At 36.7% G+C, this 23,835-nt stretch overlaps 1 protein-coding gene across 1 annotated transcript in view; it reads right to left on the reverse strand.

Annotated features, from left to right (window-relative positions):
- Positions 1-23,835, reverse strand: part of CCNT1 (cyclin T1) — a 40,654-nt gene that overhangs the window by 10,871 nt on the left and 5,948 nt on the right. The window contains exons 3-8 of the mRNA XM_043446846.1: positions 11,263-11,391; positions 9,080-9,140; positions 7,630-7,692; positions 6,149-6,194; positions 4,817-4,980; positions 4,582-4,652 (exon numbers count right to left, since the gene is read on the reverse strand). Coding sequence (XP_043302781.1) covers positions 4,582-4,652; positions 4,817-4,980; positions 6,149-6,194; positions 7,630-7,692; positions 9,080-9,140; positions 11,263-11,391 — 534 coding nt within the window. The remainder of the gene's footprint in view (positions 1-4,581; positions 4,653-4,816; positions 4,981-6,148; positions 6,195-7,629; positions 7,693-9,079; positions 9,141-11,262; positions 11,392-23,835) is intronic.

The following is a 23,835-nucleotide window of genomic DNA, read 5'->3' on the forward strand; positions in this document are numbered from 1 at the left end:
AATGAAAACTGCAAGACACTGGTGAAAGATATTACGGAAAACATAACTGGAAACTCATCCTGTGTTCTGGATCCAAACATTAATTCAAACATTAGTTTTGTTAAAATGTGCATACTCAAAGCAATGTATAGATTCCTGCAATCCATGTCAAAGTTCCAATGACATTTTTTGCAGAAATAAAAAATCCATCCTACAATTTATACGGAATCTCAAAGGACCCTGAATAGACAAAACAATCTCGAAAATGAAAAACCAATAGAACAGACTTTTGGACTCTGTGGGAGAAGGCAAGGGTGGGATATTCTGACAGAATAGCATTGAAGCAAGTATACTATCAAGTTTGAAACAGATCGCCAGCCCAGGTTGGATGCATGAGACAAGTGCTCAGGGCTGGTGCACTGGGAAGACCCAGAGGGATGGGATGGGGAGGGAGTTGGGAGGGGGGATCAGGATGGGGAACACATGTAAATCCATGGCTGATTCATGTCAATGTATGGCAAAAACCACTACAATATTGTAAAGTAATTAGCCTCCAACTAATAAAAATAAATGAGAAAAAAAAAAGAAAAACCAAGCAGGAAGACTCACATTTCCTGATTCCAAAACTTACTACAAAGCCACAGTAATGGGTTAATGACATATAGATGAATGGAACATTAGTCCAGAATAAACCTTGTCATACATGATCAAATGATTTTTGACAAGGGTGCCAAGACCATTCAATGGGGAAAAGACAGTTTTTTCAACAAATGATGCTAGGAAAACTACACATCCACATGCAAAAGAATGAGATTGGACCCTTACCTAATACCATATACAAAAATTAACTCAACACAGATAAAGGATCCAAATCGGAGATCCAAAACAATAAAACTCATATAACCTGAGAAAACCATAATTCTAAAAGACATGTACTCCAATGTTCAATGCAGCACTATTTATTTACAATATCCAGGACATGGAAGCAACCTAGGTGTCCATCGACAGATGAATGGATAAAGAAATTGTGATACCTACATACAATGGAATGTTCCTTAGCCACAAAAAGGAATGAATTAGAGGCAGTTGAACTGTAGTGAATGAACGTAGAGCCTGTTATACAGAATAAAGTAAGTCAGGAAGAGAAAAACAAATATCATATATGAATGCATATATATGAATCTAGAAAAAGAGTATTGATGATCCTATTTCCAGGGCAGGAATAGACACAGAGTACAGACTTGTGAACACAGAGAACTTCCCCTTGTGGGAGAAGGAGAAGGTAGGATGAATTGAGAGTAGCACTGAAATATATACATTACCATGTGGAAATAGTGAAAAATTTTATTTTCTTAGGTTCCAATATCACTGCAGATGGTGACTGCAGCCATGAAATTAAAAGATGCTTGCTCCTTGGAAGAAAAGCTATGACAAATCTAGATAGTATATTAAAAAGAAGAGACATCACTTTGCCAACAAAGGTCTATATAGTCAAAGCTATGGTTTTCCCAGTAGTCACATACAGATCTGAGAGTTGGACCATAAAGAAGGCTGAGTACCAAAGAATTGATGCTTTTGAATCGTGGTGCTACAGAAGATTCTTCAGAGTCCCTTGGACAGCAAGGAGATCAAAGCTGTCAATCCTAAAGAAAATCAACCCTGAATATACATGGGAAGGACTGATGCTGATGCTAAAGCTCCAATACTTTGGCCACCTAATGCAAAGAGCCAACTCAAAGGAAAAAACCAACGCTGGGAAAGATTAAAGGCAGGAGGAGAAGGGGACGACAGAGGATGAGATGGCTAGATAGCATGAATGGACACAAGTTTGAGCAAACTCCAGGAGATAGTAAAGGACAAGGAAGCCTGGCATGCTGTAGTCCATGGGGTTGCAAAGAGTCAGACATGACTTTGCAAGTGAACAACAACAACAATGGTTGGTTCCCTTGTTAAAAGGCAGAAACCAACACAACACTGTAAAGCAATTATCCTCCAATTCAAAAAAAAATACAACTCTTAGAAGAAAAAAAAAAACAAATGGTTCACAACATTGCATTTAGCAATGACTTCTTAAGATATGACAGCAAAGGCCAGGTGACCACACCCCTCCCCAAAAACGACTCCATGGAAATATTTAAATTTTGTGCATTAAAAGACACTATCTGGAGTAAAAGGCAACACACATAATAGGAGAAAATATTTGTAAATTATATATCTGATGAGGGATTAGTATCCAGAATGTGCAGAGAATTAAAACTCAACAACAAAAAACCAAACAACCCAATCTGAAAATGGACAAAGGACTAGAATAGACATTTCTCCAAAGAAGATACACAAATGGTCAATAAGAATATGAAAAATACTTAAGATCATTAATTATTAGGGAATTGCAATCAAAGACCACTTCACATCCTTTAGACAGCTACTGTTAAAAAAAAAAAAAAAAACATTAACAGCAAGTGTTAACAAAGACGTAAAGAAACTGGAACTCTGTGAACTGTTTGGTAGGAATGTAAAATGGTGCAACCAGTATGGAGAACAGTGCAGTGGTTCCTCAACAAAATAAAAACAGAACTAGCCTATGATCCAGCAACTCTGCTTCTGGGTATGTACCCAGAAGAATAGAAAGCAGGGTCTCAGAAGAGATACTGTACACCAACATTCACTGCAGCATTATATACAAAAGCTAAAATGCAGAAGACACAAACCAAATGTCTATTGATGGAAGAATGGATAAATAAAATGTGGTACAAATACACAAAAGATTATTCAGCCTTTTAAGAGAACAATTAAAATTCTACAATATGATACAACATGGATAAACCTTGAGGACGTGCTAATTGAAATCAGTCAGTCACAAAAAAACAAATAATGTATGATTCCACTCACATGAGGTTTAAAGGTACTAACAATAGTCTAAATAATGAAATATAATTGTGGCGGTCAGGGAATAGACAATCATTGTTAATGGTTACAGAGTTTTAGTTTTAGAAAATGAAGTTATGGAGATAGATGGTAATAATGACTGCACAACAGTATGCTGCTGCTGCTGCTAAGTCACGCTAGTCATGTCCGACTCTGTGCAACCCCATAGACGGCAGCCCACCAGGCTCCCCCGTCGCTGGGATTCTCCAGGCAAGACCACTGGAGTACAGTATAAATGCATGTAATACCTATATACTTAAAAATGGCTAAGACCGTAAATTTTATGTTATTTGTATTTTACCACAATTTAAATTTTTAAAAAAATTTTAAAAAGAGGGAAATTCTGCTATTTGCAACAACACAGATGAACCTGGAGGACCTTTTGCTAAGTAAAATAAGCCAGACACAGAAAGACAAGTATTATATGATCTTACTTATGTGAGGAATCTAAAATAGTCAAACTTGTAGAGAGTAGAATAGTGGTTTCCAGAGACTGAGGGAAGGAGGAAACAAGGACATATTAGTCAAAGGGCAAAAAGTTTCAGTTACACAAGATGAATATATGCAAGAGACCCTCTGTACAACATAGTACCCATAGTGAAACATATAATATTGTGGGAATTCTCTGGTAGTCCAGTGATTAGGACTCAGTGCTATTACTGCCAGGGTCCCAGGTTCTAATACTGGTCATGAAGATAGGGGCTTCCCAAGTGCCACAGTGGTAAAGAATCCACCTTCTACTGCAGGAGATGCAAGAGATGTGGGTTCAGTCCCAGGGTCGGGAAGATCCCCTGGAGAAGGAAATGGCAACCCACTCCATTATTCTTGCCTGGAAAATTCCATGGACAGAGGAGCCTGGTGGGCTACAGTCCATGGGGTCACAAAGAGTCAGAAACAACTGATCACATACACACACACACTAAGATCTTAGGAAACTAAGATCCCACTACAAGGCAATAAAAATAATGAAGTTGTATTCATTCATGACCATTCTTGTCTTATAATTAGTTAGTCTAAACTCTAAAAATTTTGGTAAAGTTTTACACAAAAGTAAAAGGTAAGAATTGTGTCCTCTCAAATCTCCTTTGAACCCTAGGCAAACTCCTTTTCTATAACTCAACTTAAGAGAAAGAAATTAAGCATCCTGTCTAGAATTCTCAGAAACGCAAGGAATACTTTTAAGCTTTCTGACACTGAAAAAAAAGAATAATTTCATTAATCATAGATAAGACTTTCAAGAATACCCGAAATAGAACTTTGAACTGTGATCTATATAAAAACAAAATTCTAAAATCCGTTTAAAATCAAGTAATATCAAAGATAAAATTACAATACCAGCTCTAACCTCCTAACTCTGTATCTTTCCTATATAAGAATCCAAAATTCTATGTCTCAGAAAAGCCAAATTTTCCCCCTTAACACTCTCTACACACAAAAAAATACTCAACCAATGTTGCTGACCAAATGACTAAACCACGAAGAGTTGCAAAACACAAAATAAATCCTGCTGTTACCTACATCAATGGATTTCTGAGCCAGTATCCCAGCTATGAAGTTGAAATCATGACTATTGCATAACTATAAAAAAGGGAAATTCCAAACCTAGGGTACATATCCATATACATATCTGGTATCTCACTGGTGCAGTCAAAAGAAAGTGACAGCAATAATTCTTACCCTCCAATTCCAAATTCGTTTGAGCCTGTTGGGGGTTTTCTCCAGAATCTGTAGAAATTCATGTGTCAGTTCTACAAATGAAATTAGAACATTTAAGAAAAATTCAGAAAGGCAGAAGTAATGAAACAAGAATAACCTCAACTAACTGTATTCATCTGAAATCAAGTCACCTTTGGCCAGATATGTGACAGATCAAGAACAAGTGCTTTTCAAGGTCCCTTACTCTAAAACTTACCATCTAAAAGTTCCAAGGTCACAGTGGCGTCAACATACTCCCACCAGTGCTTCCCATCAGTTGAGACTGGGATCTCCCAGTTGGACCACTTGCAAGCCAGATGAATGCAGACACAGGCCACCACAGGAGGTGTGTACTGCAGGCTAAATGTGGTCAAATGCAGGCTGACATCAGAGGGAAGGAAACAAGAGAGTATCATGAGCTCTCCATTCTGAACCCAAAGTTAAAAAACTCTCCATTATTTAAAAAAAAAAAAAAAAGTAAAAAAACCCAAAAAGATAAAAACACTGGAGAGCAAGAAAGGCAAGAAATAGCCAGAGCTCTGATCCAACACCCAACCTAATCTTTCCATTAACCCATCTGCTCAGGTAACAACTTTTCTAATTTTTTTGACTATACATCATTTAATCCACACACTGATGAAGGACCGGAAAAAATAAAAACAAAAATAAAAGACTGAGTACTCAGTTTTTTTAAATAAGGATTAATCATCCTGAGAATAAGTTCAGAACATAAGAAAAACTTTAAGACTTTTAATATGTACAATCCCTAAATCAAATACTTAAGGAACTATCCTAAAAATTATCTTATTTCTTGCCAGTCATAGGTCTGGTCTCTTTTAAATAATGAATAGATAATCACTCTCTCAAGTGTGAATATGCTTGATAGTTTATTTTTAAAATCTCTCCCATCAGGCTATAAAAATGAACTTCTTAGCCTCGATGGTCATTAGGAGTATCTTTGGTTTCCAAGAACTACGTAGTAGATTGGAGATGAGAATGAGCAAATCATTTGGTAATACAAGTTATGTGTTAGTTTTTTTCTTTAAAAAGGGAACGAAAAAGTGTCACAACTCTTTGCACATATATGTGCCCATTTATCTGGGAGTGAGTGAAGACAAAAAGAACCTTTTAAAATACCACAATTACAGCAGAATCCTCTAAATTAGCTTTTAGTCACCGACTGGCAATGAAATCCAAGTTTAAATAAACTTTCAGAACTATGCTTTTGGATATTTTAATGCAAGGTAACAAATGCAGAATTAAGTTGGCTATCAATCAGAAACAAAAATATTGTATCACCTTAACAAATTTAAAAGGCAGCATGGAAATTTTAAGGCACGCATGACAACTGTGCAGAAAAATCAACATTTACCATGGACTTGTCTATAACACATTCTATTAATATCAGAGATCCTTGACTAGATCTCTGGCTTCTAATTTACTAAGTGCCAGACCTATCATCTTTCCATATACCCAACAAAAAGTGACAATTCCAACCCAAGTAAAGTAGTATCCCAAAAAGAGAAGAAAAAAATATTAAAATATAAACCTGTTGGTTGCCATGAAGTAAGAAGTTTGTGCTAAGTCCTTGCTTGCTAAAAAAAAAAAGGGGGGGGGGATTATTAGTTTCATTCATTCTCAATAATTATATAGTAAGCATTTAATATTTGCAAGGCAGAGAATACAGTGGCAAATGAGACAGACATGGTCTCTGACTACCTGATGTTTATATTCCACTGTGAAATGAAACAGTTTAAGTGATTTTTAATTATATTAACAATTATGCTGCTTCCAGACTTAGGGACTTAAGCTTTATTCTACACACCTAGTATATGGGTTACATATTTAAAATGCAATTCCCGGGCATCCTCCCTAGAGTCTTAACTCAACACTTTTGGAGAAGGATGTAGTAACAATGAGCATTTTTAACAAGTAACTCAGAGATCCTGATACAAGAGTCCACTGAGAAATTCTAAGCTAGGGGATGAACTAATCTGGAGGCAAGATCAGAAGACCTTTATATATTTGGAAAAAATTAGCAAATGACATAAATTATTTAAACATATTACAATAAAAAAATTCCTCCTTCAAAAAAATTTGTCTGGGTGACAAAGTAAATTTTAATCTTCCTTAGATGAAATATTAATGTATTTAACCCACCTCTGTTTAAGCTTGCTCAATGTAAACCTTTTAATGCTCTCAAAATATAAAGAACTCAAAAAACTCTTGAGTTTTCAGATGAAACACATGATAAGGCTAATTATCAGTGAAAGTCTACAAACAAGAAATTGCGTTTAAATGTACAATGGTATTTAAGATATTCTTTCTTGATATTACTATTTGAATAAAAAGAAAAATTAGGTTTAATGCAATCATGGCTACTAAAGTTAAATTAGAATAAAAAGCACGTCTGCCAAGGAATTAACAATTAATGAAAGTGCAAATCAATTCTACACAGCCTTCTGGGTGGCCTTTGACAGTGCCCAGGACAATCAACCCTAGAATCAAATTAAGATCACTTCCCTGGTAGCTCAGACCATAAAGCATCTGCCTACAATGCGGGAGACCTGGGTTCAATCCCTGGGTCGGGAAGATCTCCTGGAGGAGGAAATGGCAACCCACTCCAGTACTCTTGCCTGGAAAACCCCATGGACGGAGAAGCCTGGTAGGCTACAGTCCATGGGGTCACAAAGAGTTGGACACAACTGAGAGACTTCACTTTCATTTTCACTCCCAAGACATCCTTAAAATTGCTATTGGATACTTTGATTTTAGTGACTTTTCAAAATCTGCCTCCAGCTTTGATAAACAATAAACTAACTCACTTTATCTGGAGATCACCTAAAAACACTATAAGAACTCAACAGAAAAGCTCAAATCACTCATTTTGAAATTAAAAAGCCAGGTAGGTTTTTTAATTTAAATTTTGGCCAAAGCAGCTGTATTATGTATTAGCCCACAGTAAATCTTAGCCTCTAAATGGTAAAACAATTTAAGATAGCATCTCAAGTTGGGATTGAGATTCCTTACCTCGAACAAGTTGAGTGCACTTTACCACATGTGTATGTGGGTGATCAATTGTTAGTTCAAAGCCTAAAAAAAAGTAACTGGTTAAAAAGCTAGATACTCAGAATATTTTATACTGCTTTTATGTGAGTCATCATTGAAGGATTCTCTCATTTTCTGGTCCCAAAACTGCCTATTGAGAGGCTGAGTGTCACATAAAGTATGCAGCACACTCTTAAGATTATCTTCAAAGGCACCACTCAGATAATAAAGTTAATGCCGTCTCAAGATCCCTGAGCTATCAATAACATCTGAATACAAAGCATGTTCTTAGGGACAACAGAATATATGATTAGAAAAGAAGCAGTTACATAATGATTATCTCCAGAAGCTTAACCGTTAGAAAATATTTTTAAAACCTATTCCTCTCTTACCTCAGTCTTCTTCCTTTTCATCATCTCAATCATCATTAAGTACTGATCACTTTATCTAACTCTAAATAATCTTAACCAAAATGTAGTATATCTATAAAAATTTTTGAAGAAGTTTCTTTTTGTGTATGTAAATAAAATTATCTAGTACGAGTAAAGAAATTCTAGGGAATTCCCTGGCGGTCCAGTGGTTAGGACTCCACACTAGCACTGCCAAGAGCCTGGGTTCAATCCCTGTCAGGGAACTAAGATCCCACAAGCTATGTGCAGCACGCCAAAAAATAAAAATAAAGTCTGAGGCAAACTGATTAAAAAAAAGAAGACGATTCTATTGCAAAATTTACTTGATGCAAATTATTCTACAAGCACAACTGATTCTTACAAGTTAGATTTTACAGGTTTCCACATTAAAATATTAATAAAAATGTACCCCACCAGAAAAATATCATTGTCCCCTAAAGTATGGTTACCTTGAAGATAACTAATTTAAAGTAAAAATTAGCAGAAACTAATTTCAGAGACAAACTTTGAAGAATTAATTGTGTGTATAGGTATACATGCAAAAAATACAGGCTGATCAGCAACTTTCCAACATGACTCATGAAATACTCTCCTAGCTAAAGAGAAAAATGATAGCCCAAAAGAACAATTTAGCTTGAATTCTTCCATTTCCACTCTACTGTTTTGAACGCTGATTACCAATTTTAAAAACAAATACTGTTATCTAAGGACAGACTATAAAAACTCCTAGAAGGAAAAAAGTTATTTAGATAGTTTCTGCCATTATTTACCAGAAAGTTAAAAACTGCCAAATCTTAGCAAGCAAATCATGAATCCTAGAATAAAAACAAGCAGAAAAACTCTGCTAATGGCTATCTCAAAGATTGGTGGTGCCTTCATTCTCTCTGTGGCAGGGTTAAGCAATCTCTACAATGTGCAAAAACCTTCCCAAGAAATTCTCTTCCTGTTTCCTATTTTGCAAATTAGAAAAACATTATATTGCATACATATTTCTTTAATGTTTTAAAGGAAAATAAACTTACCTAAAGTCTGCAGAATTATGCTTTCTAGTATCACCAGATCTTGAACTTGCTGCAGGTAAGCCTGCAGGTGTGAGAAGACACATAAATTATTCCCCCAAAACACACAGGATATAACAAAGTGTAGACAGTTCTATCATTAACAATCTCCAAAGGAAACCAAAGCCACAAAAGGCAAGGGTGCAGTTATGAGGGAAAGTAGGAACTGAAATTAATCCTTATCCCTAACAGATTCTCCTTTAAAAAAAGAAACAGATAAATAAGTGGTACAGCAAACGATGTCACTTTATTTATAAATGGCTACAGAATAAACACCAGGTATCTGGTTCATTTTCAGACTGACATTTTAGATTATAATGTTCATATGATACAGATTAAAAACTTTTTAAATTAAAATATTAACATACCTTTTTAAATATTAACATACCTTTTTTTAATATCCTCAAAACACACTGCTCAGCCTTCCCACAGTACTGTACGCACTCTCAAACATTTGATTCCTGTTAAACTTTCCTTTTAGAGTAATGCTAGATTTTTAAAATTCACAGAGGAGTTCACAAGAAAATGGAACAAACAAAATTCCTTCAGATTTGTACAGCCATTACCGTGGCCACTATCCATACATGGCCATCAAGCACCTGATATGTGCTATGAATGTAGAATACAGTGAATTTTAAAGACTTAGTTAAAAAATAATAATGTTAAAAAATACTTCATTAATAATGTTTTTAAATTGACTATATGCTGAAATGACTATATTTTGGGGTTAAACAAAATGCTATATAAAATATGTTAAATTAATTTTAAATTTAAATAAAAATTTAAAATAAAAGCTTAATGAAAAGCTTCATTTTAATTACATATGTGACTTCCCTTATATTTTTATTGGACAGCACTGGTCTAAGCTCTAGGAGAAATGAAGCTTGAGCCAAGAGTTAAGAGACTTATGTTGCTGCTAACTTTCTACTGCACTTTATGATCTTGAGTAAGTCCAATAAGGATGTAAACTATGGTAGCTCTCCTTTCCACATAATGAAGAAAGTATCTTCTCTGAGTCACCTCATAAGACAGACTCAGGTGAGAAGTCATATAAATATACTTTAAAGAAAAAAAGTTGGGATTTTACTTTTTATTTCATTAAAATTTTGTTATTTGGTCAACTCTACGGACCAATGGCAGTCAGTAGTCTCTAACATAAATAAAAGTTCAGACCAACAACTTTTCAACAAAACTACTCTGGTATAGCCCAGAGAGAAAATGAAGTCAAGACACTGCTATTCTAAACACTTCTCTCATATAACTAGGAGCTGTGATTCCACCATTCCACTTATTACGTACATCCACTGTAAAAGACTAATAATGTGGTACAGAAATCTGTAGTTTTTCTTCAAACTCATCGCTCCCCAATCACTGAATTCTAAAGCCAGGAGAGTTTCCCTTCTTCATAAGGTCAAGGAAAGATGAAAGGAGGTGTGTGTGGGGCGGGGGGGGGGGGAAGCTATATGTAGACACAAAGGATAAAGGGGTAGAAGAATATATATCTGAATTATAATCAACAGTATTCTCCTAGCAGAAGAAGGGGAGATGAGCTTTGACTTTTACTTTAAATGATTCTTCAGTGTTTGAGTTCTTTTCTAAGAAATGAGCATACTTGAATTTCTTAAAAAGTTAAACACGTAAGTGACAGGATCCGTTTTTTTAAAATTCATTAACAAAAAAAATGTTCTTCATAGAGGTATTTCCAGTAAAAAGCTGGAAATTATCTTGAGAGATAATGGTTAAAATATATGTATGTACATGATGAAATTCTATATCAATATTTAAAGAAAGTAGAGAATTGTTGTGGAAATATTTGACATACAGTGAGTGAAAAAAGTAGGTATAAAATATATACATGTACAGCTACTTATAGAAAAGCAGTTGGAAATACTGGTTCATTTATATATCTGTGGTACAAATTACACCTAGTTAATATAGTTTCTTCTTTTTCTGCATTTTCCAATTTTACCAGAAAAAATATAATTAACTTTAGCCATAACATTTCTATGATGTTTTAAGGAAAAAAAAAACACGAAAAGTTCCTTTAACAGTCCACATTGAGATTTCCATAAATCAAAGTTGCAAAACTAAATTATGATAAAAATAAATTAAGAAAAACAGATGTATGCAATTAATCAACCCCCTACCTCACTCCTGGTATCAGGAAGTGATTCCTGTGGATGGAGACAAGTGTGTGCTACCTTGATGACGTGTTCCAATTTTTTTGGCTGCTCCTCTACTTTGGCTGCTAAAAATAAGGCTGCTGGAGCCACAGACTGGATGAAGAGAAAATAAATCACTTTTATTATTTATTTCTAGAGCAAGGTAGTTCTAAAAAAGAACTAAGTTTTAAACCAACTTCTTTGCTTACCTCAATTTTCATCACCTCTTGTTATGCTTTCCCTTCTATTTAAAATATCTTCTTCTCTCCTATCCATTAACCCAAGCCCACTTCCTAAATCAATCCTTCAATGAACTCTCATTAAAAGCTACTTTCAAGTAGCCACTAGAAGTAGACAGCTTTCTATTTAAAATGAGATTAAGTTTTATCAAAGCACTCTACATACTTTTTTTTTTTAAGGATTGTTAGGGAAACTAAAATAGAGGTAATCTTGTTCTAGAGAAGGAAATGGCAACCCACTCCAGTATTCATGCCTGGGAAATCCCATGGACAGAGGAGCCTGGTGGGCTCAGTCAGACACGACTTGGCGGTTTAACCACCACCACCAGTCTTGTTCAGACTTCAGAAGTAGGGCAGCAGGCCTCTGACCCGACTTCTGACCTTGCCCGGACTCTGCCTGGACTACATGTCTGCCTGGTAGGCACACCAACGTGTACTAGCAAGTCAAGAGGCACTTTAGAGAAGAAAGGGAGTGGGACTTGAAATCTCTAAGCCCCTAAGGGCCTGGCCAGCCCAGTCCCACCTCCAGGATCTAAGAAGTCTTATGACTAACAAGATGAAATAAACAGCACTGTAAAGTTAAAGTAAAACCAGAGCTGCTTTTTTGCTAGCAAACTGATGAAGATATCAGTTTGCAGCATAGGACTATAATAAGCAGGAGTCCCCAAAACTGCAATCTGAAGTCTCACCCGTTGGGTAGATGTACCACCCTGATCTTTTCCAACTGGGCCTCCAGATTGCTGTTAACTTCTCACGCCTGTTCAAGTCTGGATGTAGGTTGTGTCAGCCCAATTTGGTGTTGTATACACTGTTACACTTCTATTTCTTTTCTTTTAATGACTGTATATTGAAATTAAGTCAAATAATCTTCTACAAAAAAATGAAATTGTTTATTTGTGTGTAACGAGTGGTTTCTTTTGTTAATGAATCCTTCGAACCTAAAACGAAAGTAAAACTTTTGGCAAAACATAAATCAGCACTGTGAGCAGGATTCGTGAAGCAAAATGCCACTCTTTAAGAAGACATTAAGATTAATGAAGTCTTTATTTCCAGATGGGAAGATCTGCCTTACTTCTTGTTAGCTACTGAGCGGGACATATCCACTGGATTGTGTGAGAATTGGGACCCGAAATTAAAGAGGGCTGAACCTTTAAAAGTTATTGAATGTTTGCGGCTCTTGCCAACTGAGAAAGAACAAAAATGTACTGTGGTGGATCAGAGATGCTGGATCCTCTCTGCCTACCGTAAGGTTCAAGAAGCCAAATTAAAACTGGTTGAAAAGAAGTCAAAACTGGAGAAAGAATTATGCGACCTGCAAGGTGACTGTCCACGTTACAATGTCAAAACTACATTTTAGTTGACCAAGTGTCCACTTTCCAGTTGGTAGCTGAAAAAGCTGCTGTAAAGACTGTACAAGCTAAATATCGAAAGGAGCACGGTAAGGTTAGCAAAAAGAAGTTCATTCTCAGGAGATGACAGGGGGGAAAGAAAGGAGACCAAGAGACATTTTAAATCTCCAACAGAAACTGAAACCGCTGCCTGCCTGGATATATGTGTATGTCTCAGTATTTGTCTTTGTCCTTGGATAACATTGCTAAGATTAACTTGTAAATGAGCTCTATTTAACTGACTTAAAAGTAAGTGCTTACAAGTTAAAGCTAAATATCTAGAAAACCGGCCAAGATAAATTTTAGGACCACATGATCTGGGAAATGTTTGGTACCAAGACGACATCTGCTACTGAAGATGGTTTAAGTCTGTTGAGTTAATCAGTATAGACATGTCTTAGAGTCATCATATAATAATCAGTAGAATACTTTCACTGTGCCTAAGCTTAATATAAGCTAAATAAAATCTTGCTGTTTCCTTTACAAATTTGTCAGCAAGGAAAGTAACTCAATGTGAAGAAATTTTTAAGGAAAGAAAATGTAAATGAGATAAGAGCTTTTAAATTAAACTTTATTAAGAATAATTATGCTTTAGGAAAGTCTCCTTAACATAATAGGGCTTCGCTGGTGATTCAGAGGTAAAGAATCCACCTACCAAAGCAGGAGACGCGAATTCGACCTCTGGTCTGGAAGATCCCACATGCCACAGAGCAACCAAGCCTGTGCACCACAGCTACTGAGCTTGTTCTCTAGAGTCGGAATGGCAACTACTGAGCGCTAGCACTGCAACTACTGAAGCAAGCAGACTCTAGAGCCCTTGCTTCACAACAAGAGAAGCCACCACCACGAGAAGCCTGTAAACCGCAAATAGAGAGTAGCCCCCACTCGCCACAACTAGATAAAGCCCACACAGCAATGAACCCAGCACAGCCAATAAATAAATAAAATTATTAAATAAAGTCTTTTGTCATTATAGTTATGGCTTTATTCTGATGCCTTTGTAAAAACAATTAAAAGACGCGTGCTCCTTGGAAGAGTAGCTATGTAAACCTAAACAGTGTATTAAAAAGCAGAAACATCATTTTGCCAACAGAGGTCTGTATGGTCAAAGCTATGGTTTTTCCACAGTAGGTCAGGAGGTGCTAATGGTAAAGAATGCTGGAGACTGCCCACAATGCAGGAGACCGGGGTTCGATCCCTGGGTCGGGAAGATCCCCTGGAGAAGGGAATGGCAACGCACTCGTGTTCTTGCCTGGAGAATGCCATGGACAGAGGAGCCTGGTGGGCTACAGTCCATGGGGTTGCAGAGTTGGACACAACTGAGTGACTAACACACACACACCATGGTTTTTCCAGTAGTCATATGCGGATGTGAGAGTTGGACCATAAAGAAGGCTGAGCGCCAAAGAATTGATGCTTTCAAACTGGTGTTGAAGAAAACTCTTCAGAGTCCTTTGGACAACAACATCAAACCAGTCAATCCTAAAGGAAATCAACCCTGAATATTCACTGGAAGGACTGATGCTGAAGCTGAAACTCCAATACTTTGGTCACTTGATGCAAAGAGCCAACTCACTGTAAAAGACCCTGATGCTGGGAAAGATTGACGGCAAGAGGAGAAGGATGAGACAGAGGATGAGGTGGTTGGATGGCATCACTGACTCAGTGGACATGAGTTTGAGCAAACTCAGGGAGATAGTGAAGGACAGGGAAGTCTGGCGTGCTGCAGTCCATGGGGTGGCAAAGAGTCAGACATGACTTAGCGACTGAGTAACAACTACTTTGTAAAAATATCACCTCTTCAACATTTACAGAAATCTTGAAGATTAAATTAACTATTAATAGATAAACAAATTTTGTTATTAACAGTAAGCTGGTATCAGACTGGAACTTGGTTTTCTCTGTTGAGAACAGCTTTCTTGGGATGTGGCTTTTGATAACAAGACTATGTGAATTTCTTTGCCTTTAAATGATTTATATTTGTTTTTAAAATCTTTTGCAACTTTGGTAAAGTAAATAAATATTATTTCACAATGACCTATGAAGAATGTGGCACACACAGATAAGCTCATTTTGTTTCTACAAAAAATTAATCCTTCATTGTCAGACTTTTGCTATCCTGATGTTCTTAGAACATGGCAACTGTCTACTTCTAAATCAAGGAATTTAAAATGGGTAAACAAAGGCTATAAATCAAACAGTCAGGGCACAGGGAAATCCAAGATGGCTGCTTGACTTTTCCCGGCTCCCAGATAAACCTCATTTTTTGTTTGATGGGACTAACCATTAACCCTGGCTAGAGGGCTAATGCCTTCACAAAAAATTGTTTCACTTAATAGTAAATTCTAGTTTTGTTAACTGAAATCTATGCTGACCAAGACCCACTTCCCAGATAGCTCCTTGCTGTTGTATTTTATTGCTAAGACGTTTAACTGAATTATTCTAAAGCTTATCTCAGTAATCTATCTTTGGATGGAGAGCAGATACCCTGTGACATAAAATAACCTGTAACAATCAATGAACTATATGCCAACTGGAGCTTGTGGAAAAAACAAAACAGAGCCCTTGGGTTTCTAGAACAGGAAATTTCCAGAGGCCAGGAAGAGTTAACTAAGAGTAGTCAATTTGCTGAATTATACGCAGTATGTCAGGCTCTAAAACAACAAATTTAACAGAATGTCATATTTATACAGATTCTTGGTCAGTAGCCAACGAACAGACTGGCCATTTGGCTTCCCCTAAGCATAAAGAATAACTAGCAAATTCACTCCAAAGAGCTATGGGGAAAGGAATTATGGTCTTACATTTGGGAAACTGTTCAAAACTACTACTCTTTCAGTCTTTCATGTAGATGCTCACAGTGTCCCAAATTCTAGGAAACAATAGTGTAACTCTACTAGAGATGTACAAACCCAAATTCAAGCAGCAGAAGTTGATCCAGACTCTAGCAACTTAAAATGTTCGACTTCATGCGCACACCAAAAATGTGGCCATTTGGGAGAAACAACATACAGGTGGGCTCAGGATCGAGGTATTTCTTTAACTATAGATCTCATTAAATTTGTTACTTTACAATGTCCAATTTGTCAACAATTAAGCATAGAAGCTTGCCACAACCAGTAAAGGACAAGCGGCAGATGGCAAGCTGCCTGGGCAAATACAGCAAACTGATTACATTGGTCCATTAACTTGGGAAGAAGGATGCCAATGTACTGCTGTGGACACCTATTCTGGATATTTAGTGGTCATTCCCTTGGGGAAAGCCAATCGGAATAATACTATTAAAACACTGGAGATAATCAATCTATATTATAGTGTTCCACTTCAAATTCAGAGTGACATGGGTCACATTTTAAAGTAAAGTTAATACAAGAGTTTGTCCAAGAACATAATGTACAATGGATTTTTCTGATTTTATTATCCTCAAGATGCTGGCTTGACTGAAAGAATGAATGATCTGCTTAAATAGCAATTAATTAAACTTGGAGAGGGTTCTTATAAAAACTGAAGGACTGATTTAAATACTGCCCTCAATATTTTAAATAATAGACCTATAGGATAATTAGAAACTCCTTTGATGAGGATGACTATTCTAAACTTACAGATTCATAAAACAGACTTCCATCCTGAGACAGCTAGAATTGGAAATCAGCCCAGGAGCACTAGCTCCTTTCTGAGCTATTCCTGAGGCCCCAAGACTGGATTTGTCACCTACATCTGAACACAGACTTACAGAAGGATTGATATGTGCTATTTCAACTGGTGTTGCAATTAAAATGTCTCCCAGACACTTTGAATTAATCCAAGAATGCTTCAGTTTAGCATTAAAAGGGATGTGTGTCCATGGGAGAATTACAGACCTAGACTACCAAGGAGAAATTTCAGTAATTTTACTAAATGAGGAAAAGGATGATCTACTTACTAATAAACATAATCAAACTGTCAACTGCTGATTCTTCCATTTGTAACTGGCAAAGTACAAAACAGAGAACCTCCCACCTTACTAATGGTCAGAGGTGATAGAGGGTTTGGGTCCACAAATGAAATACACGCTATTGAAGCTCAAGTCTGGGTGAAGCAGCCTAACTGTCCTCCCATACCTGCTGCTAATATGACTGCACAGGGGAAGGATATCATCATATAATCTCCGGACAGGAAAAATGGAAATATGTGCCATTAACACGCTGTTATTCTCAAGAAAAGACTCTTCTTGGAGCCTTACTGTACTGTGGATTGTTATTCATACCTCAACTCCTATCTGCTACAGTTAAGAAAAGAACATGAAGAAAAATGTTGGGGAATCTTCAGATGGAGAAATAGGAGCCAGACCCAAACTCAGGATAACTTCAAATGCCTTGCAAACAAGGCTTGTTCTTTCTTAACTTTGACTTTCTATGGACAAAATTTATCTGTCTGCTAGATTACACCAATTTCATGTGTTACTTATTGTATCTGGGGGAGAGTATTAGTTGTGGCATTTTACTGGGAATTGTTTGGACATTAATAATCGCACCACTTACTGATAGACTGGAATAAAGCTACCAAGAGACTGCTAAGTGGATCAACATCTCACATTTGGGAACCCTACCTATTACAGAACTTCATCAAGTATTGTGAATGGACTATCTTCCCTAAATCCTATGTTTTTTTAAATAGCCCCTCAACTTGTATGTATTGTAACCAGTAATGTAGAAACTAACTTTTACGTATCAGTTAGGAACCCCTTTTTGCAGATGCCTAACACATATTGATCATTTATATTGGAAGGGGACCATCCATTACTTTTCCTCCATGAGAACTTAGATATTGTGGACTCTAATCCTATTCCCTACTCTCTCTGTTTCCACTATTAGCTTCCCCTTAGAACCTTTATGAAAGATTCTGCAAGGAATCAAAGAGTTACAAAATTTAATAGACAAACATAATCATATCTTAATAGAGCATTTTGTTGTTACTACTCTAACTGCCAATAACTTAATGGATGTAGGAGTTGATGTACAAAAACGTACTTCTCATTCATGGTGGGTCTTTTTCTTTACTAAATCCCCTACTGCTCAAAGATTCTTTTCTGCACTGCTTAACCCAGTTCATATTTCTTTGATCACTTTATTTCTACTGACTATCTGGAACTGTTATTTGACTTATAGAATTAAAGAGACTGTTCATGTTACTCTGCCTTATTCCTATGCTCTTCAGCCTAAACAATTCTGAGGTCAAGCAGTATGGATGAGTCTTGTTCAGGCTTCAGAAATAGGGCAGCAGGCCTCTGACCGACTTCAGACCTTGCCCAGACACGGCCTGGACTACATACCTGCCTACAAGCTCATCAACTGTTATCATCAGATCACTTTAGAGAAGAAAGGGAGTAGGACTTGAAATACCTAAGCCCCGGAGGGCCTGGCCAGCCTCTCCTCCCCACCTTCCCACCCCCTCTGCCCCTCCTCCCCATCTAAGAAGTCTTAAGACTCAGGAAAATAAAACAAACAGCATTGTAAAATTAAAGTAAAACTAGAGCTGCATCTTTTTGAAGTAATCTTTTAAAATTATTTTTATTATTAGTCACCAAAAACTATGCAGAGATGATATTTACAATGTTACATTCTCACAAGAGCTGCTTTTTTGCACACAAACTGATGATGGTATCAGTTTGCGGCCTGAGATTACAAACAGGAGACCCCAAAGTTGCTATTTGAAGTCTCACCTGTGGGGTAGATGTACCACCCAGGATCCTTCCAATTGGGACTCCAGATTGCTGTTAACAAGGTACTGGCCAGTGCTGTTCAAGTCTGGATATAGGCTGTCGGACCAATTCTGTTACTTCTCTCTACTGTTTTTGTGGTGTTTTTTTAATGACTGTATATTAAAATTAGGTCAAATAACCTTCTATTAAAAAATTGAAATTGTTTATTTGTGGTAATGAGAGGTTTCTTTTGTTAACAAATCCTTCAAACCTAAAACGAAAGTAAAACTTTGGGCAAAACAAGGAGTAAATTGAAATGTCCAGAATCAGCAAGTTCTTAGAGACTCAAGTAGACTAGTGGTTGCCAGGGGCTGGGAAAAGAGAAATGGAAATGACTGCTAAAGTACAAGGAGTTTCTTTCTAGGGTGATGTAAATGTTCTGAAATTAGATCATGGTGATGGTTGCTGACTCTGAATATACCAAGAACCAGTGAATCGTACATCAAAAGAAGGAATTCTATCGTATGCGAATTATCTCAATTATACTTGTATATGGAGAAGAGCACAAAAGTTTAGTGCTCTCACTGCTGGGACCCCAGGTTCAATCCCTGTTTGGGGAACTAAGATACCACATGCCAAGTCTGTGAGGCCAAAAAAAAAACATCAAGCCAAAAAACTCAGATGCTAAAGAAAAAAATCAGAATAGGACATAAACATAGCCTGGTGATTTGGTAAATCTCAGGAAGCAGAACTTCTCTAGAATCTTAACAAGAATGTGTCAGTGAATCAAACACGACAATGGCATGAACTAGAGAGAATTTACCAGAAGTCAAAACAAACAATAAATAATTTTATAGAAGTGAAATATTTATTTATTGAGTAGAACTGATAAGCATTCTAATATTTATTTGTATTACTCTGTGAAACGATTTTTCTCCACAAATTCAATTCAGAATAATCCTCTTCCTTTATATCTGTTGCAGTTGCATATGGAGCTTGCTACAAATATTCTACTAGACCTCAAAACAAAGAAAAACCAGAGGAAAATGGGTGTGAACAAAGATGTGAGAAATCAGGGCATCAAGCACATTTTGAACAGAACATTGAGTAAAGGATATAAATAAAACGATATAGGTCACAAAAGATTTTTAAGAAGAGAATGACATTAAACATTTTTTTCTTGGGGGAAAAAAATGTAGAGTTTAAGAAGTAACTAGAAAGATTAATCCAGTTGTAGATGGGACTAAAAGGAAGAAAGGATAGATATATTAAGTTACTTTTTTTAAGAGAAAATTTTACTAATACAAGCACTAGGAAACAAAGTTTAGAATAGGCACTAGCAGTAGAAACAAAGTAAAAAAGAGAAGCAGTTTTCACCTTGGGAAAACGAATAGGTTTTCAGTTAAAAAAAAAAAAATATATATATATATATACATATATATATATGTAATTGCATGAAGAAAAAAAAATTCTAGTGGAAATATGTGCCAAAAGGTTAATAGGGTTATCTCTGAAGACCAGAGTTGCAGGGAAATAATTACCTCCTTTAATTTGTCCTCTTTAATTTTATGATAAAAATACATATTTATAGGGTGAGAAAAACAGAATAGTACCATTATAGAAATTAATAGGACTTTATAACTGATTGGACAAAGGGAAAAAGGAAAAAGATAACTCCAAGGCAATACTAAGATATTAAGCCTACAACTTTGCCTTCAGTGGTCTAAAAATAACACTTGAAAGAATCTAACATATATATATACACATATATGTATGTATATATATATAATAAAAACAATGTCTAACAAGGCACTATCTCAGTTAAGTGAAAGACTACAACAGATAAATTTCAACCTAATTTTTGTGCAATCAACCACACCCTCATTGCTCCTCACAGAATCATACACCAAGCTAGTTTATCAAAGTATTTTCCTATCAAAGATAGTTTCCAGAGGAATTCTTATGCCAAGTAAGAGTGTAAGATTTTTTTCCATATTAAAGGAACAGTAATAATGCCAGCTAATACTTGCTATGTGCAGGCACTTTGCAAATTAATTCACCTATATCCTATGAAGCAGGCACCATTTTTGACTCCAATGAGAAAACTGAGGCCCAAGGTAACTTGCCCAAAGCCAAAGAGCTGTAGGCAGTGCAGCAAGGATCCACATTGAGATGGTTCTGACTCAAGAGATCATCCTCTTAACCACTCAGTTCAGTTCAGTTGCTCAATCGTGTCCGACTCTGCGACCCCAAGAACCGCAGCACGCCAGGCTTCCCTGTCCATAACCAACTACCGGAGTTTACCCAAACTCATGTCCATTGAGTCGGTGATGCCATCCAACCATCTCCTCTTCTGTCGTCCCCTTCTCTTCCTGCCTTCAATCGTTCCCAACATCAGGGTCTTCTCAAATGAGTCAGCTCTTCGAAACAGGTAGCCAAAATACTGGAGTTTCAGCTTCAACATCAGTCCTTCCAATGAATACCCAGGACTGATCTCCTTTAGGATAGACTGGTTGGATCTCCTTGCAGTCCAAGGGACTATCAAGAGTCTTCTCCAACACCACAGTTCAAAAGCATCAATTCTTCAGTGCTCCACTTTCTTTATAGTCCAACTCTCACATCCACACATGACTACCGGAAAAAGCACAGCCTTGACTAGCCGGACCTTTGTTGACAAAGTAATGTCTCTGCTTTTTAATATGCTGTCTAGGTTGGTCATAACTTGCCTTCCAAGGAGTAAGCGTCTTTTAATTTCATGGCTGCAATCACCATCTGCAGTGATTTTGGAGCCCAGAAAAATAAAGGCAGCCACTGTTTCCCCATCTATTTGCCATGAAATGATGGGACTGGATGTCCAAAAATATAAAGTCAGCCACCGTTTCCACTGTTTCCCCCTCTATTTGCCATGAAGTGATGGGACTGGATGCCATGATCTTAGTTTTCTGAATGTTGAGCTTTAAGCCAACTTTTTCACTCTCCTCTTTCACTTTCATCAAGAGGCTCTTCAGTTATTCTTCACTTTCTGCCATAAGGGTGGTGTCAACTGCATATCCGAGGTTATTGGTATTTCTCCCGGCAATCTTGATTCCAGCTTGTGCTTCATCTAGCCCAGTGTTTCTCACGATGTACTCTGCATATAAGTTAAATAAACAGGGTGACAATATACAGCCGTGACATACTCCTTTTCCTATTTGGAACCAGTCTGTTGTTCCACGTCCAGTTCTAACTGTTGCTTCCTGACCTGCATACAGGTTTCTCAAGAGGCAGGTCAGGTGGTCTGGTATGCCCATCTCTTTCAGAATTTTCCACAGTTTATCGTGATCCGCATAGTCAATAAAGCAGAAGTAGATGTTTTTCTGGAACTCTCTTGCTTTTTCGATGATCCAAAGAATGTTGGCAATTTGATCTCTGGTTCCTCTGCCTTTTCTAAAACCAGCTTGAACATCTGGAAGTTCACGGTTCACATATTGCTGAAGCCTGGCTTGGAGAATTTTGAGCATTACTTCACTAGCGTTTGAGATGAGTAAGTTTCAGCATTTTTTGGCATTGCCTTTCTTTGGGATTGGAACGAAAACTGACATTTTCCAGTCCTGTGGCCACTGCTGAGTGTTCCAAATTTGCTGACATATTGAGTGCAGCACTTTCACAGCATCATCTTTTAGGATTTGAAATACTAAACTTGACCTTTTAAGAGTCAGTTAATGAGAGTAAGATACACTCAGATTTGTCAGCTATTACAAGGCACCACCTGTGTATCAAATGTTAGAAAATACAATATAAATATACACACATCAAGTCGCTCACCTTTACTTTTACACTCCCCCACTTGAAAACATTTAAGATAGTATATATACAAATTCAATTCAGTTCAGTTGCTCAGTCGAGTCCAACTCTTTGTGAACCCATGGACTATAGTGAGGCTGAATTTCTTCTCAAAAAAAGAATGCAATGCCAGGATTTAAGTAAAAATAAACCAGTCACTTAATCATGTCCACAAAAGGAATACAATTTATGCAATCAAAAAGTAAGTTCTCCACCTTCAAAGGTATTGGAAATATACTATATCTTGCTCTTAGTGGAGGTTATGTATAAATAAAATGCAAAAAACAATTGTGCTACACACCTCAAACTTGAGTGCTTTATGTTGCTGCTATTGTTGATTAGTCGCCAAGTCCTTTCTGACTCTTCTGCGACCCCATGGACTGTAGCCTGCCACGTTCCTCTGTCCATGAGATTTTCCAGGCAAGAATCCTGGAATAGGTTGCCATTTCCTTCTCCAGGGGATCTTCCTGACCCAGGGATTGAACCCACGTCTCCTGCATTGGCAGGTGGATTCTTTACTACTGAGCCACCAGGGAAGCCCATGCTTTATGTTATACCTCAATAAAGATTTAAAAATTTTTTTTAAAAAGGCAAGAGCTCTAGGCTCCAAAACACCATAAAAGAGTTACAACAAAACAAGGAAAGTATTCGCAGCACATGGCACACAGCTTTGATAGATGAGAAAATCAAAATAAAATAGGACCAAAAAGAATCAACAGAGAATTTTTAAGTCAATTCTTCAATTTCACAAGAAGAACAAAGACCAACAGGCATAAGAAGTTCAACTTCACTAACTGAAGAAATGTAAATTCAGAAAATAGGACTCCCACTGTCTTGCTCACCAGTCTATCCCTAGTACTTGACAAATAGTATTTCCTGAAATAAAAGTATTTGTTGTTAGTGAGGATGGAGAGAAAAGAACCGTCTTCCACAGTGCTGGAAACAATGTATGCTGATACAATCTTTCCGTAGAGCAAACAGATACAACAAAAACCTTTTAAATGCATACCCTTGGACACAATTCCATCTATAAGAACTTATAAAACAGTCATGTGTACCAGACTATTTTATATAAATTATTTATAATACAGTAAACTATAAACAACCCAAACATCACCAATCAAAAGCTGGTAAAATAAATTATAGCAACTACTCAAATACTATGTGGCCATTTAAGATAACAAGAAATGCCCAATATATAAATACTGTTAAGTAATAAAAGGCAATTGCATAAGAGTAGTATAGTAACAAGTGATTTTTATAGAAATACATAAATGCTGGTACTACAGGCACAAAACAATGAAGTGTTTATCAAAAGTTACTTCTGGAGGATGGGATTACAGAGGAGCTTTTACTTTCTACATTACACATGCTTGTATTGTTTCAATTTTTACCACAAGCATTTATTACCTTTGTAATTAGAAAAAAA

The sequence above is a fragment of the Cervus canadensis genome, chromosome 25, assembly GCF_019320065.1.
Source record: "Cervus canadensis isolate Bull #8, Minnesota chromosome 25, ASM1932006v1, whole genome shotgun sequence".
Taxonomy (NCBI): Eukaryota; Metazoa; Chordata; class Mammalia; order Artiodactyla; family Cervidae; genus Cervus; species Cervus canadensis.